At 37.9% G+C, this 17,826-nt stretch overlaps 1 protein-coding gene across 1 annotated transcript in view; it reads right to left on the reverse strand.

Annotated features, from left to right (window-relative positions):
- ANO5 (anoctamin 5) overlaps positions 1–17,826 on the reverse strand; it is a 55,723-nt gene that overhangs the window by 14,336 nt on the left and 23,561 nt on the right. The window contains 15 exon segments of the mRNA XM_032111407.1: positions 1,650–1,742; positions 1,744–1,802; positions 3,387–3,447; positions 3,538–3,643; positions 4,870–4,910; positions 4,912–5,005; positions 5,970–6,019; positions 6,021–6,086; positions 7,647–7,760; positions 8,123–8,248; positions 8,251–8,409; positions 9,409–9,477; positions 15,733–15,777; positions 15,779–15,847; positions 16,894–16,938. Coding sequence (XP_031967298.1) covers positions 1,650–1,742; positions 1,744–1,802; positions 3,387–3,447; positions 3,538–3,643; positions 4,870–4,910; positions 4,912–5,005; positions 5,970–6,019; positions 6,021–6,086; positions 7,647–7,760; positions 8,123–8,248; positions 8,251–8,409; positions 9,409–9,477; positions 15,733–15,777; positions 15,779–15,847; positions 16,894–16,938 — 1,197 coding nt within the window.

A 17,826-nucleotide genomic window follows, 5' to 3' on the forward strand; every position in this document is an offset into this window, starting at 1 on the left:
TACTGCAGAATTAACTTATTTGAAAGCACTGTCCTTTCCACATGTCCAGTATAGCACGTGCTCTAATAGGAGAAATTACACTACTATTACCTCTACAGGTTAGCCTATAATTGGGTACTGATAAGGGATCACTGATAACCCCTACTGCAAAAAAGTTTCTGAAAAAACCACTGAGACAGTAAATTGAAGTGTCACAAAACAAAGGCTTGTATAGTCCGTTGAATTTTTATGGCAATTGTTGATGCATACTAAGAAAATACAGAGGAGTGCAGTTATCTCGCACTGAGATAGGAGAAGTGTATTACAGTCCTTTTCTATTTCCTAAAAAAAGTTCAAAAAACCCTATCTCACCTAAGGGATCCGGATTAATTTAGAGTCTTCTCCCTCAGGACAGCTATACAAGCACACCCAAGCCTTTGGCTGCACTCTGGTACAGCTGACTCATCTCACCTGGCTACAGGTTTTGGTCCATGCTGTACACAACCACAGCCAACCAGTCAGCCCATTACCACCCTGTCCTAACATGATCACTCTCTCTTGCAGAGCACACAGGGGCCAACACTTGCCTGCTGGAAAGAGGGCCAGCACCTCCCTGCTCTTTCCCTCAGCTGCAGCACAACCACAGCAGTCTGGCAGGGCTTGGGCCCTGTACAGCCACAGAAGAGGGGGGGTTTTGAGCCAGAGCATACACAGGGATGCAAACCAGCAAATAACACATAACTAGCAGGCATGTGTTTTCAATTAGTAGAGCTAACTAATGAAAATTGATTTACCTGAACCTGTTTTCCTGGACGTGCAGAAATTAATACTTCAGTAGAGCTACACTCTTACACATAGTGCACTGTTATTGAAGAGCTCTGTGCAATGTACTCAGAGCTAGTTACAACAGCAGAATTAATGCTGCGTGTGTAGAAGGGGGAAAACCCTCTCTCATGAGAAATAAGATTAGTATATGTAATTTCCTATGATTAAGGAGACAAGCCTGAAAGACAGGGCTACTGTTTATAGAACAAAGACTCTTCCCACATTCTGGCTAAGCTTCTATTTCTTTACTGAAGACTGTGCTATCTAAGTATAACTTAGGATTAGTGACAATAAGCTATTTATATGCAATTCTATGAAAGGGAAAAGATAATTTAAAAAATACATTAAACGGGGTGTGGTAGATGTTGTGTTGGAATGCAACCAGCTGATCCCTAAATTTGTGAAATAACTCTTACCTAAAATAAACTTAAAATGAAAACAATTAACATCTAATATTTATATAGAGTGTTTAACAGAGTTAAATTGGGTCACTAATTATTATCCCAATTAGATTTCAGAGAAAGGACTTCAGCAACCTTCATTTTCTCTGGTGTTCCCCAACAAAGTGGTTGTGTATCAGAAAGCAAAACCACAGCTAGACCAACTTATTACTTTAGATCATGGTGACTGCTTCTTCATATGTTGTGTATGGATAAGAAAGAGTGGTTTTAAAGGCATGAAGGTTTCAGAGGACTGCTACCCTGAAATGTGAAAGATGCTGTAAATATGGTGTCAAAACCATAAACTTTGCCTTTGTTTTCCTGATTTAATGTGTCGATTTCCTGTTACGAAACTTTCAGCATACAACTGAATTTGCACACGTGTCAACTCAGCATGTTCATTACCTGAGTTACGGGATTCTTCTTCTTTTGGGTACATTTTGCCTCGTATTCAGGCCTCAGCTGGAGCTGTTGCTGTTCCTCTTCAAAATCAACCAAATTCCCATTCATATTTCAGTCTAGCTTGCCGCCTCTTCCAAAACTCCAAGAAAAGTGTAACTACAATTTGAAAATGTTAAAATAGTGTCAAGGAAGATGTGAACAAGTTCATGAACCAAGTTAAACATCTGCACTGGCTTCTTTTCGGTGGTTTATTATTTATCCTTACAGTGTGACTCAACTATTTTTACTGACTACCTACTATAGCTCACAGATAAGACCACAATATGGATCCCAGTGATTTATTAGCTAATTGAATTCCAGAAGTGGATGACAAGGAAGATGCCAAGACAAGATATAGGTATTTCCATGGTTATGATGACCATGTTTTAATTACAGCTTAACTACTCTGCATATGCAAAAAGTAACATGAATTAGGAAAAGAACCTGATAATTCAACTAATTGCTGTGTATAAATCTATAGCACATAAATAACTATTACAACAAATAAGCAGAACAGCTTTCAGTAGTATGCTCCAAAGATTTCTGTTGCTTTTTGATGTTTATTTGATATCATGGCTCATTTAAAGACAGTGAATGTCTGATGATTTTCATATAATCAAGAGTTGGGCTGGCTTAAGAAATTTTTAAGATGCTAGAGGGAACTGATTTCATATATAAACAACTATAAAATTTATAATACTATATAACATTTTAAGAGCCCTTATAAACTACTTTAAAATATAAACATTTTGTAATCTGATTGTTCTTATTGGAACTGGAGACATTTTATGATGTAGACAAACACAGGAAAGCTTATCTTCTGCAGTTCTAAACTCTCTGGCTGGTACTTCCTGAATGACTAATCCATGTCATGCAAATGCTAGTTCTTAGGAAACCGGAAAAGTTTAGTAAAACAAGCCATACAACAAAAATCTTATTTGGTAACAAATACACAGGTTTTCTATTAGCACACAAGAATCTTTGTGAGTTAATGAAATATCTATATACAAGTTGAAGATTTAATTACGATATTTCATACAAACAGAATGAAACAAGAGAAATGTATTTAAAGAAATTAGAAACAATAACTATGCTATGCTGAATTGCAACCTTCAAAGAGTTGAAGAAAAGAACATGTATTCTACACAATATGAACGTAAAAGTCTGAAGAAGTATCATTGGTGTGAAACTATGATTATAGAGGCCAGAAATCACCAATTTCTACATCATCAGAACATACTACAATGCATGAAGTTCACTGGAGTAGAACCCAATGAATTTTCTCATCCCAAAAGTACAGCTAATAGAGTGGCAGTGATGGGACCACCACCCAGTGACAGGGACACAAAGCTCCCAACTCCCTCACAGGGACACTGATGATGTGCAGGACTTAGCAGAGAGGACTCTTATATAGGCTGCTCTGGTTACTAAGGAAAGAATCAAATGTTAGCAGTTGAAAGTACACAATACTTATGATATTCTTACAGTATCCTAGATGCATGCTAGATTTTCTTTGGGTTTTTTTAAGTCTTAATTCCTCTGTAACTGTGAATTATTTTCACTCTTTCATCACTTTTGCACCTGAGGCAAGATACTATGGTGAAGCCTTTATTCCCCTTCTTCCCACTTCATCCAGTGTCCCTCAGCAGCTTGGCCAAGATCTCCTTATTGCTTGACATAAAACTTACCAAATGTACTCACCCCATATGCCCATGAAAATGGCAAAAAAAAGAGTTGCCACGTTGTCAAACAAATGGGAATACTGCAACAGAATAACCCAGGAACAGGTCAGTACCCAGACAGTTTTCAGGACGAACAAAAATGGCAAGTGGCTGCAGAACCAGATACAGACCTGCGAGGACTCACAGGTGGTGTTTAGTCTCCAGTATTCACACTCTCGGTCACAAAGCGGGCACATGATGATCTCTCCTCCAATTGCAGGGTCACAGATTTCTTTGCTAGGGAGGAAAACATTGTAAAGTATCTGTTTCCACAGCATCTTAAAAGCTGTTACATGAAATTTATCTAAAAAAATAAATAGGAGCTTCATTTGTACAAAGCTCAGCATTTGCAGCTTCACACCAAAGATGCTGCATCTTGTCACATTCACTGGTGTTAAGCAGTGGCTGGTCAGGGCAAGCCACGAATGAAGCAGCTGCTACAAGGAGTAGAATTAAACAATTCCCTCGATATGGGCTTTTTGGCTCTATCAGCAATGAATCAGGAGTCTCTCAGGAGCTGTACTACACATGCACTGCTTTCAGGCAAGATATAAACCATGTTATTCCCATCAGGTTAGCAATGACATCAAAACACCCTTTTCTAAAAGCAGAGATACCACTTCAGCTTTGATAATCTGCAGTAAAATTTGCTACTTCAATTTAATGACAGTGGTGAAGTTTACAATCCTATGATAGTCCTTTAGTATCCAGAGAAATCTCAATATGTATAGCAGTATTCCCAGATGAATTTCTTAACCTAGCTAAAATATAAGTCTCAAAATTATATTGTTCAACAGAACAGATGAGACTTTTAACCTGTTACTCATCTTTTATGGTTAAACCTCAAAATTTTAGGGAAGCCTTATTATAGAAAACAGCAAGCAGTGAAGTCAACCCTCTTTTCCTCTCTCCACCCCCAATCCCTGAATACAATAAATCTTTGGACTTCTGATAAAAACAAATACTATGCTTATTTAAAAATAACCACCCAAACTATGGCTTCTAAGATACTGGATCCCTCTTTGATGAGAGAACCATGCTGATCTGTTTTTACTCATGCTTCTGGTTAGTACAAATGATGACCTACGCAAAAAGGTCAGACTGCTCTGCAAGATAGATTAAATAGACAAGCTTAAGCCAACAATAACACTTAAACAATTTGAGAGATCTAAGGGGTACTCCTAGGTCTTCACATATTGCAGGTTCTCCAACACAGAAAGCTATGCCCAACAAAATATTGCTTTTCACCTACAGGTTGAGTCTTACTAACTGATAGTTACAAGTTCTGCATGAGTGGTCCACCACCTTTTCAGTCAATAGACGGCTGAAGAACAAATTAGTCTGTCTGACAAGCTTTAAAAGCTTGTTACCTACTGAGTAACAACAACAAAATTTTTTTTGGCAAGAATAAAATTTTCACATTGCTTAGCTTTTGCCCAGGAGATTTTCAACATTATACTCACCTGCTCATATTTTCATCCATTGTAAACAAGCCATACAAGAAAACAGATTAAGCCAACAACTGCTGCAAGGAATAACATCTCTGTGTAAAATCCTAGCCAGGCAAAATAGATTCCAATCTTCCTCACCATAGTACTTCTGAATACAAAAAAAAAAAAAAAGAGCAATTAACAGGAACACCAAGCTAAATTTAAAAACTGCAGTAGAGCAAACTGGCCAGAGTAAAAGTGAAATACATGGCAAAATCTCTTTTAACAGAAGAGTAAATGCATTGAATGTACTGTGGAAAAGGAGGTCTGAAGCTGGCCATGAGAAGTTACTCAAGCTGCATGAACAAGGTGAATGATCACACACATGGCCTCTTTTGTCCCTTTTTTCCTCCTAGCCAGGAAAATCTGACTTTAAAATCACTCTTTCTCTTTCTACAGGATAGCTTAAGTGAGATATACTTTCTGATTTTTCCAATGAGTTACACAAATGAAACAGCACAACAGTTCTGACCACCATGGTTAAAAACAAATAGGTAATCCACAGAATACAACCACTTGTGTTACAAACAGGGAAACTGTAACCTGTGAACAAAGCACCATTCTGTTGTATCATATCAGCTGAATCAAAGGGATCTTAATGAGTTTAAATGTGGGGTTAGAACTAAGAATCAAGCTTCCAAGCTGATTTTATCTGTATTTTTTCAAGTCTGTGTTGAAATTTCAACATTTCAAATAAATCTTTAACAATTTTTTTGCAGAGAGTGATTAAAAAATCTGAGTATTCTATGTAGGTGCTTCTTTACAGCTGAATTATCTGTACTATACCTGACCCCAGGAGGACTGGCTAGATGGAAAAGAGACTTGATTTGAAATGAAGCCTTTTTCCAGTTCTCAAGTAGAAAGCTGTGTCATGTCCTCCCAGGACATAGTTCCCAGTTAATATCCATTATATATAATATTTATAATATTTATAATTAGATAATATATAACATTTTAATATCATTGGATCTTAAGTGGTAAAAATTTCCTAGCAGGATGAAGTTACAAATCAATTATACCCTGTATTACAGTGAAAACCAAGGAAACATAACCACCCCCAGGCTGTACTGTACCTGATAAGGTCCAAAGGCTGCTCTTTGTAGAAGCGCAAGAAACGGGCCCAACTCCATGTAGAGCGTGTACCTCTCACTGTCACAGTTTGGGTCGCTTGCCTTTTTCCAGTACTGGCACTGTGAGCAAATCAGAGTAAGGGGAAAACACCTCATCGACAGGCCTCAAATACTACATTGAAAGAGATGAACAGTAATGATGACGCATCCCTCTTAAGACTGTGGTGTTTGTCATTATCAGTATCTTAACTGCCAAATATTAAGAAAATTTTGGAACTTCATCACTTCTCTAGAAATCAAACAGCATAAAATAACCACAGTTTCTGACAGGTTCTGTAATTTTATTCCTTGCCATAGAACTCTGCTTCTAGAAATATTTGGCTATGTCAATTATGCAGTTTGTGATCTTGATTTTCCTTTTTTCTTAATGTCTCTCAACCACAAAGAAAAGCATGAAAATTGGTTTTCTAAATAGAAAACAACCAATAGAAGTTTAAGCAACCTAAAGTTTGCCTTTTGAAAATATTCTGAAAGATTAAATAATTATTTTTAGACAAAGATTTTTGAGGTTTTTCTCTCAAGTTTTAGAATTTTTTGGTAAGATTTCTTAGCATTTAAAGTTGGCTGTAGTTGTATAGAAGAGATTTTTGCTTTTTACTGTCTGTGGGTTTTGGTAGACCCTACAGTATAAAGTACTTGCCAGACTAGACTAAACATTCTAGATCCTAATCAGCCAACTTTCCTCCTGAAAACCTAAGGAATGTCCATTCACTCATTTATTTCTGTTTTCAAAGGAAAAAAAAATTCAAACATTTAAAAATATAAATCTATATACAGTATTTAAAAATGCCTTATGGTAGAATTCAGAGATATAAATAAGCATGTTAAGTTCACTAAAGCATTGTGACATCTGAAATAACCATTAAAAACAAGGAGAGAATTTAAGACTTAAACAACAAATTAAAACACAATAGTTAGGAGGAAAAGAAATTTAAAAGGGAAAAAACCCACATAAAACATGTAACCCATTTCTCTCTTGTTTCTCTATGGAATTTCAGGGACTAAATCTACACGTGTCGTATTAAAAACAGACCTTACAGCAAAACTAAACACAGTATTTACTACCTACCACATTTACAGTATTTGCTCTCCAAAGCTCCCTGGGAAATGGACAAGTGACCATTCCACACTGAACTACAGGGTTCAGGCTATCTCATCTGACTTCAGCCCAAAAATGGTACAATCACAAGAGTTTTTTCTCTAACTGCAGGTAGTGTGCACTACTGTGTAATTACAGTATGTGTGTGTACACACCCTGTAGACACACACTGCTGAATGTATGCATCTCCTCTAGTATTCATTCCATGTTATAATCTAAGGTACTACTGCATGGTCTGTGTCATCAACATTACAGGAATATGATGGAATAAGTCTCTAAAGAAATGGTGTGACTGACACATATTCTAAAAACTCACCCACAGGAAGAAACATTTCAGCACATAAAGCCAAATAATAGGGCTGACAGATATGTCTTGTGTGTTATGAAACAGAATCAATTACTGGACAAATTGAAAGGTTTGAGTATATTTTCACATCTCCTGGAATAGCAAATGTCACAGTACGTAAAAGAGTGCAAACCACCGGGAAATGCTCAAGAAAGCAGAAAACTAAAATACTTACATCATGAAGAGGATATGCAGCTGTATAGGTGCCATTGTTTAGCAGTCTCTTAATCCCAAATTTTTTCTTCCCTTCTTCTGTTCCATATGGGCAACGTGTAAGAATATAATTAACCTGAGATTCAAGGATGAGAATTTTAGGACCCTTCCTATTTTAAGGCATTTAATAGAAACCTATCATGGATGTGCACTGTGTATAATCTGCAGGAACCAACATGCAAAAGCAAGAAGTACTTCTTCAGAGGCCTTATCCCTTATAAGAACACTGAGGGCACAACTGCCCTTGTAGACATCCAGAAGATCTGTTTCCAACAAATATTATTCTATATTTCTAAGCAAGATGCAAAAGTACCCAGGCATCCCTGTATTTACCTCAGTTACCACGGTTTCTATACTCACTCCTTCCTTGCATGAATATTCTGATGGGGCCATGTAAATCTACATGTAAAACCTAAGTAGCCAAATTCACATACGTACTATTCTGTTTCTCATGGACGGTGAGAAGAAAGTGCTCTCATCATTAATGAGGTACAGCTCCTGCTTGTCCTTGCTGAATGGTGCCGTGAAATAATCCGGTTCAGGGTGCATCACCTTCTCAGGCAGACCTGAGCGGGGAAAGCACACAGTCCCAGGGGGTTCTCCACCATGGAGGGAATGTCATTTTCCTTGATGGGAACCTTAATGTTCAGCACTTCTGCATATGTGATCAGAACCTCCCACGGCGCATGGATCTTCACAAAGAAAATCTTGCCATCCTCAGATTCCTGCCCCAGAAAAGTTAAATCAGACATTAGACCAAACTGTGTTTTATTGCAAGATTTATGGGAATATTTTTTATACAAAATGTATTGCCTTTTACATATTTTTGAAGGATTAAAAAAAAAAAAAAAGGAGGGGGGAATAGAAGGACTTCCTCTGTGTGTGTGTATATATACTTTTTTTTTAACTGAAAAGCTTGAGTGGTTGGCTGTTCATAAAATAATCTTTGCTCACAAAGCATTTGAAAAGCTCACAAGGCTTTTCAAATTGTATTAATGCCATACACTGGAGTCCGAAAACTCTCATTACACGGGAAACACGTAGAATAATCTTGTCACAAGCCTCACAGAACATGTGTGTTCTTCTAGTGTTGCTCTGCATTCACAGGCAGAAGTTTGCAATCAGCAGGGTTTTTAACGTGGCTTGATGAATTCCCCACCTATGGATGTTAGAGAGTCTGAACTTCATCAAGAGTTATTTTACCCAACTCAGCCTCTGGCACGCTGACTGCATCAGTAAAAAATCGCACATTCTCCAGTTATTACACCAAACAGTACCACTCATCAAACATCCTCAAGTTTTTACACCACGGTCCTTCCTCAAAATTACAACATCCAGTGGGCATAAATTGCCTTCCAAACTTGTTACTCATTGTTAGGGTGGGATTAAATCAGCTGTAAGCATACTTCCTGTTTATGTGGCTTTAAATCAAATCACAGCTATTTTCCTTCTTCTTTTTATGAAAGCAAAGGCTTTCTTTTCATTATGAAAGCAAAACAAAAGCTTCCTCTTGAATCAAAATTATTCTTGCTTCACAATTCTTATCAATGTATCTGGAAAAAGGATTCAAATAAACATATTAATCTTGTTTCTCCAAAATTAGTCACCCTCCACTGAAATCCACGAGCATAATTTATAATTTTTTCTCAAAGAAACAAAGTGGTTTATTAATTTCTGGGTCGATTCTTTTGGTCCTAATTTTTCTTTTTTTTTTTTTTTTTTACCTTCTTGTCTTCTGTTTCTAGCTCCAAACCAGCCTTTTGAAGGTTGCTCTCAAATTCTTTTCTCCTTTCCTGAAGAGAAACAAAGACACTTTAGTAACTGATGAAGTTAGCAACTAATTGGCCACTCAGCGATGACTCCCTGGGTTTCACTTCTCTCAACTGCCCTGATGACAACCCCTTAATGCTATGTGACCTTCTAAAAGCAAACAGACAAAAACCAGCCCATGCATACCAGGCCACTTTCCAGTGAGGGCCAGCTTTGTGATGGGAACACATCAGGAATTGCACTAGCTAGCCACAGGACACCTACTGGGTAGGAAAAGGCTTGTTCTGTGCCATCTAGGTCATCAGAGAAGCAACCGATGTCTTGTGTCTTGAGCACTTCTGGCTTCAGGAAGCTGGTGTGTGGGGTGTTGGGTCTGTTCAAGTTTAGCTATATTTCCAAGAGAATGATGAAAAGAAAATTCTGGAAGCACGTGGAAGACTGACAGTCTCATCTATTTACCAGTTATACAATTATGCCTGATACAGATATTCAAGTACTGATTACAGACAATTCAAACAGTATTTCACAAACATCACTATAAAACTAGATAAGACCAACAAATCACCACGTGTGCTTAGCTTGCATAAAGTCAGCATGGACTTCATGCAGAGATAACACGCCTGCCCGTGGCAGTTTGTAGTGGCTGCATGACGTGTGTGAGCTCGATATTCTTCTTGAATTCTGGATTTTGCCAAGTACTTCCTAGGTGGTTCTTCCTCTCCTTCTCTGTATAATTTTTGCTCTTATTGAAAGCAAAATGCATTAATTTCCTCTTAATTATATAAAATTTGCTGAAGAACTGCTGCAGTAACAATAAATTAAGCCAAATATTGAGCCCTACCCTCTTTAAAATGCACAAGCTAGACAACAAATTTATTTTTGGCTAAACCCTGCCACGCTGTCTAATGTTTCTTCTATTGAAAAAGTCTTAACTGACGGTTTCAAACATACTTAAAAAACCCAAAACACTGTAATTTTCAGCCAGTTTTATTTTCCTGAATGTCTGTGAGGAGCAGACTGCCATTTCTGCATTTCAGTTTGCATAAACTACTCAGACAAATGAATACAGACTGAAGAACAGCTTTCATAGTCCTCAAATGTACACTAAGATTATTGATGTATTTTCCTGTGTTAGTGGCCTCTCATTTTTATGTGTCACATCTGATTTTGCCAAATATTACTATATATTAGATTAGACACTGGACGATATAAACTCGCTAATATGATAACTCCTGAGTTCTAGCACATGCTGGGGACAAAAGCAATTCCATGCACTATTTGTATCCTACAAACCTGCCTAAATGCAGGTTGTATAGGTGTATAAACATGCCAGAGAACTCCGGTTTGCTGACATGATAACCAGATAGAGAACAACACAGATAAAAGGTGATTTAAGAACGCATGTTAAAATGCTATAGAAAAGCTGACATTCAAGCCTAGTATCCAAAGCTACATGCTCCTCTGGATTACCTTTTCTCCTAACAAAGCATGCTGGTGTGTATTCCTTCTCCAGCAAACACTGGAAAGAGAGCCAAGCAAGTCAGCTCAGAGGGTTCTCTGGCACCAGACAGCTTCTCACCAGCTGTGCAGCTCAGGAACAGAGAGAGTCAAAGGGTCTTACTTATCTTTCCTTGCAACAGACTTAGTGTGATAAACTGCAGTGGTCTGAGAGAAATTACGCCCTTTTTACCACCTTGCTCTTCTCCCATAAGCCCCCTCCAGAAACCTATGCAATGTACTGTACTTTCCAGTTAATGGGAAAAACATTTTTAAAAGAAAATCAATCTGCCACAGAAAAAAAAAAAAAAATTCCTTCCCCTTTTCTTCCCAAATACTGAATTTCCTTGTGTCTCCATCAAAGGCTTAAAATGGACAAAACGTATCCTTGGGCCAGAGCTGGCTGTTTTTAATGTGTACTTGTTAGAATTTTAAGCTTATTGCCCCAAATGTAATAAGCTATACCTGGTGCATGTATTTCTGACTCTGCTAGAGATGCCACTCTGCAGACAAAGAGGGATGAGGGAAGCTCTGTGAGACATCACATCCACCGTATTATGTGGATATCTCACATAATGTGGGATAAGCACAGACTCTTTATCTAACACATGCTGGGCTGTAATGAACCATCCCAGCAAGATCAACAAAGCAAGATCCAAAGTCCAGCAGTACTATCATGCCCAGTGCAAATGTAACACTGCATGATCAGGTACGTACGGAAGAGAGACAACTGCTATATACCTGACTGTGATAATGACAGGTTAAACCTGTTGTATAACAACAACAGGTAACAATGCAGGCCCAACTCCAGGTGGGTCCCTTCCAACTCAGCATATTCTATGATTCTGTGATTCTATGAACTCCTGGCCCTGCACAGGACACCCCAAAAGTCACACCATGAGCCTGAAAGCATTGTCCAAATGCTTCTGCCAAAACTCTGCCAGGCTTGGTGCTGTGACCATTGCCCTGGGGAGCCTGTTCCAGTGCCCAACCACCCTCTGAGTAAAAAACCTTTAGGTCCTAATACCCAACCTAAACCTCCCCTGACTCAGCTTCATGCCATTCCTTTAGGTCCTGTCACTGGTCTCAGAGAGAAGAGGTTGGTACTTCTCCCTCCTCTTTCCCTCACAATAAAATTGTAGACTTGTGATGAGGTTTCCCCTCAGTCTCCTCCAGGCTGAACAAACCAGACGCCCTCAGCAGCCTCTTAAAAGGCTTCCCCTCAAGGCCTGTCACCAGCCTTGTGGCCCTCTTTTGGACAGTCTCTCAATCTCTGTCTCTTTTTATATTGCGGCCCCCAAAACTGCCCCAGCACTCCAGGTGAGGCTGCTCCAGCTCAGAGCAGAGCAGGACAATCCCCTCCCTCGCCCAGCTGGTGATGCTGTGCCTGCTGCACCCCAGAACAGAGTTGGCTCTCCTGGCTCCAGCGCACTGCTGACTCATTGAACTTGATGATTGCTGTGGGTCCCTTCCAAGGCAGGATATGCTCTGATTCCTTCTACAACTACCAGCCAAACTTCTGCAAAGCTGCGTGGAGAGGTGCCCAGTTTGGACTGAGCCCAGCTTTCACCCATTCCTGCAGACCTGTGGATGCAGCTGCAAACAAAGCTAACAGCAGCAACAAGCATCTGGTACTTGCTGCCCATGGCTCCCTAACTCTGGCCTAGCTGGTACCTCTAAGAAAGCAGAAGTTTCTGTCTGAAATTATGAGAAAACCAGGAAAGGAACTAGATAAAATTTCCTTCTGTATCTCTACACGCCCCTGGGGACAGGGGGACTTTGCTTCCAGGTCAACATAGAAGTGAGTTACTTTGCCACAGAGATCCCTGAGTCCTATGCTCTGTAGTTCTTGTGAAGAAATATACTTACGGACAATAAAGACTATGTCCTGGTCATATATCAATACTTTGTTAGATATTTTTATAAATTCTATTTATTTTTTCATGTTCACATACATTTCATATGGTGGTGAAATATTTTCACTTATTATTCTTTAAAGCTGGAGGCTTTAAGGAACAATAGAAAGTATTGTCTCAAAAAATTGTAATCCTAATTTGTGTTCAGAGAAATTTGTGGTTTGGATTTATTCCTGTAGCTTATAGAAGGCAAGTTCAAACAGCATTGAAGCTAGAATGTATCTGGAAATATCAAAAAAGTCAGAAGTTGTTCTGCATGAAACTAAGGCAGGAGATGAACAGACTGTCTCTTACATCTGTATCAGTGCTATATATTGAAACACACAAAGGAGTTACTTATCCCATTCTAAAAATGCAGAATAAGCTGTTTCCTTAGACAAGGAAACAAAACCCTTTGTCATGTCTGCTATTCTCTTCGTATGAACACTTCTATTCTTAGCTGTTCCATTTATGGTATCATTGTACTACCATAAAAGAAACATTTCTTTCTATGATAACTGTACAATAGCAAGTACAGTGTATGTCATACGAACTCCAGAGGCTGCAGTTCATCAATATTTAAATCTTGTTACCACAAAGAAAACAGCACAGTACTTGTATGCTAAGAAATCTGCAGTAATTTATGGACATACTAATTGCATAAACATCTATGCTGAACATAATTATAGGGCCAATGCAGATGCCCCAGGAACTGTGTAAAAAAATGTGTATCTCCATGCCTGTTCATCCAGTGGACCACAGAGTTAATCTACAGGGCCACTGGCCTTCCTCCACGAGGCCATAAACTCTTTGCAAGGAAAAGACATACACAGAATTACATCTCACAAGGTTTAATTAATGTGGATATTTAGGCCTTTTGCAAGACAGAGATGTTTCTTCCTAGAAGTGCATTTTTACCTCAAAGAGGAAGTACAATATTAGCTACTAGCTCTGGGGCTTTTTCCCACGTGAATCCTTCAGTCAATAATGATACCCATGGACATAGACTCTAGTCTGGCAAAAGATAACCTACTACCCCTAATGCCATAAAGCATGAGAAGGAAACTGCTGCACACAATATGAGTGACCATGTGACTCATTTTCCTTCCCACCTGAAACATCACCTGAATAGTACTAAATCTCCTCCCTCATTTTAAATATAATTCAAGTATGACTAATGGAAAAGTTTAAGAGTTGCTTTGACAAATTTTGCATTGGTATCTTTCTTCTCTCTACATTGAGCAGTCTTTCCTTTCTTCTTTTCTAAATGCATTTTGCTTCATGGGAGAAGAAAGCATCTAGCTAGGAGTCAGCCTGACAAGGGTCAGGGTGAGTTTGAAAAAAGTATGCTTATATATAAACATATCGTACCATAGCTATCAAATAACCTGGTCTCCCAATAAAATCTTTGTAATGTGGATAGCTGAGCAAAGCTGACTGAGATGCTTAATCTGGGAGAAGCATCAACCAGAGAAATGACAAATTCTTGGATTTTTTAAGGTAAGAAGAGTAAGATGCAGGGGCTGTGTTCTACACTGAATTGTATTTGGATGCAAGGACAGGCAGCATAAGTTCTTAATGAAAACAGTATTTCCTTCATAAAGAATGAAGGCAAAATGCAATTTTTTTAAACAGCCTAATCTTGCAGTGTTTTTCCAGAGGAAATCTGAATTTTTAATTACGAAGTACTTTAATATGACAAGATATAGATGGTAACTGTTCTTTGCTTCACAGACCAGTAGTTTTGATCAAGATTTTGTCATAAGGATTGGTATAATTAGTTTTTATCAGATACCCTCATCTTTCAGAATAATATTATTCACTTGAGAATGAAGTTTCTTTGGTGTCTCTCTCCTTTTTAAAATTTTTTTGATTGTGAATAAACTTTGGAGCTATATATTGGAGAGACTAGTTTGCAAATGTAACCTCTCCCGACTCTGAAGAAGGCAGCGAATACAGAGAAAAAAAATTTGAAATCCTGATTTTTTAAAAATATTTTCCTTTATATAAAATTTGTTGTCTTGATTGCATCTCGTAATACTGAATTTTTTATATAGCTTGAATTTATATGTTAGCCAAGTCAGACCTCAAGTTTAAGTGTGAGCTGATAACAAACAGTTGTCATTAACTGATTCCATCTGACCCACTATTACCGTTCAGGCAACTGGGTCTTGCTGGCAAGAGGGATAATCACTAACTAGCATTTTAGAGAAAGTTTCGTCTTGTGCTCTGTTACATAGGAGCACTCTTATCAAAGCCACTTTAAATATTCTTCTAGAAGAATGGAATACACATACGTAGAGACTAAGTCAAACACAGGGAAAAGCTCCAAGACGACATGCTGTGTTTGTGTTACTCGGAGTATATTTAAGACAAGAGTCTCAAAAGTATTAATGGAAAACTGCAGTGAGTCTTGGAGCTAAGAATTTAATTTCTCCTCTATCTACAGTCCAAGGGTGTGAAAAAACAGTCATTGTTAATCTTGTTTGGATGATCTTTGCTTATTTAGAAGAAATAAGCATTTGAAAGTATTTACAGACAGAAGTATTTACAAATATTTCTCCAAAGTCTCAGCTAGACTGTTAACTGAAGGAAGCTAAATAATTTGGATTACTCTGCTCAATTGTATAATATATTGCTCACCTAAGTAACAAAGGAGAGATCAATTCAATCAACACAGGACACAAAAAATCTAATAAAATTGGGTCCTGACACACAACAGTAAATTACACAGAAATTTCCATACATGGAATTTCTTTCACATAGCTGTAAAAATTTTTAGCTAAATTCTATTCAAGATGGGTCTAGTGATCTGAAAGGGTTAGTAACTGATATTCAGCTTATTATACATAAAAATTAAGAGGACTTCAAAAAGACAAAACTTACCAACTTTTTTTCCCATTCCTTATTTAGATCATCCACATAGGAGAGAAACAAAATCAATTCTCCTGACACCATCCCTGAAGAAAATAGAATCTTTGCTTTGATGTCTTTTATCAATCTGTAGAAGATACAGGCATATGAATAAAAAACCAAGTATTGATGTTTCTCTAAAATATACAGAATGCAAAGAAGTTTCCCAATATTGCCACAATTCTTCAGTTTCTTTACAGCTGAAGATATACTTGGGCAAGTTTTAACAAGGGCTACATCTAGTTTAAATAATTTCAAAATTAACTGCATATGTCTGCAAGCATTACATATAAGTAACTGGTACAGGAAGTATAAAAATATATATATATATATATGTTAGTGTAGCAATACTTGTGATACTTGAAGCAGGTAGCAAAATGTAAATTCCATGCATTTTCCTCTACATACAAGATTCACTAAATCAGCTACCAGAGAGACACATGTCCCAGCAATGACCACATATAAAAACAGCTCGCAAAAAATACAGGGGTGATGTTTCAAAACTGAATATTTACTTTCATGGGAAAAAAAAATACACCTAATAAATCAATGTAACAGGGTAATTAGTATCTCAATTGATCTATTAAAGGTCATATTTTAATTTACCAACGTGCCAGAATGTCTTAGTAACAACATCCACCTTTTTCACTATTAGGCCACAGTAATTAATGTTAGGCAAATAAAAGACTGTAACCCACTCTCCTAGAGAAGTTAACTCATATTAGGTAACATTATTTATTATCATATCAATATTCAGCTCTATCAAATCATGTACAAGACATACAGCAAAATGCTCTCCATAGAAGCTACTATTCTAGTTTAAATGTAACTCTGCGCTGAGGAAGGTTGGTGTTACTTTTTCAACCACACCTATCAGCAGAAGTGTATTTGTATAAGGCTGAATTGGCGTTTTATTTTATTAGAGTAGGAACAAAACAGAGTAACTCAGAGGATTATGTCTCTGTCTTTTCCCTCTCATACCATGCAAGGATGCATGTGTTCCCTGAGAAAGCACATAGTATTTATTCATAGCTGTGAACCTTGCTCCCAGTTAACAAAAGGCAGCACACAGTGAAGCATGTTATTACTGCAGCCATCCAAGCCACTTGCAATAGCATTCATCACTGCTTTAACCCTGAGACGTCGCTTCAGGAACAGATTAGACTTCCTTCCACTCTGCTGGAATACCAACAAGTAGTTAGGCCCCCTGCTTCTCTCCAAGAACCAACTGCTCCAAGCACATACATCCCAACTACAGTGAGCAAGAAATCCATGTCCTTTAAAGCTACGAAAAGCCTCCGCCACCAGAAAAACACAAGCGCCCACAAATAATATCACTATCATGTATTTTCCATTAAAGGCAAAGCTGGGCTGGAATCCGTTTGGACAGTAAAAATATGTTTCAAGCTAATGAATCCTATAATACTAATTGCCATCATTTGGATACTCATGCAGATTTTAAAAAGAGCAATAAGAAAGTGGTTTTGAGTGTAGAGCAAAGGTACCAAAACACTGGCTCATGCATAGTGCATGCATGTTCTGTTATACTCGTGTCAGGTTGGACCCACCGGGGACATGAAAAAGACAAATGGCAACCATGTAATTCCAGAGCTGACAAAACTACAAGTCATAAATATCCATGTAATTCATATGTTTATCTTTAATAGGCTGAAATTAAATAAAAGTAATTGAAAATCCCATTGTTCCATAGTGTTGCACAACTTTATGCATCTGCATTAGACACACTGGTAACTTGCTGAAATCAGATATTTGCATTATGGAGAATTCCTGTGTTCCTGAAGCTATCCTAGCCCTTGGGGAGCTACAAAACACTGTTGCAAATTAATGCAGCACAAAAAAAGCTAAAAGAAAGTATTTCCTGAAAATGCTGCCATCCGTTCTTTGCCTTCCCTCGTCAGCAATTTTGTTAAGGTTTTTTGCTGTTTATCTTCTTGAGAAATACGTACAGCAGATCATTAGACTACTTTGTATGACTGAAATCAGGACAGCTACCTCAGAATGCTTTTGCTTCAAATGCAGTATGTCATCTTACATGATTAAAAGGCT

Source organism: Corvus moneduloides, chromosome 6 (assembly GCF_009650955.1).
Source record: "Corvus moneduloides isolate bCorMon1 chromosome 6, bCorMon1.pri, whole genome shotgun sequence".
NCBI classification, from domain to species: Eukaryota; Metazoa; Chordata; class Aves; order Passeriformes; family Corvidae; genus Corvus; species Corvus moneduloides.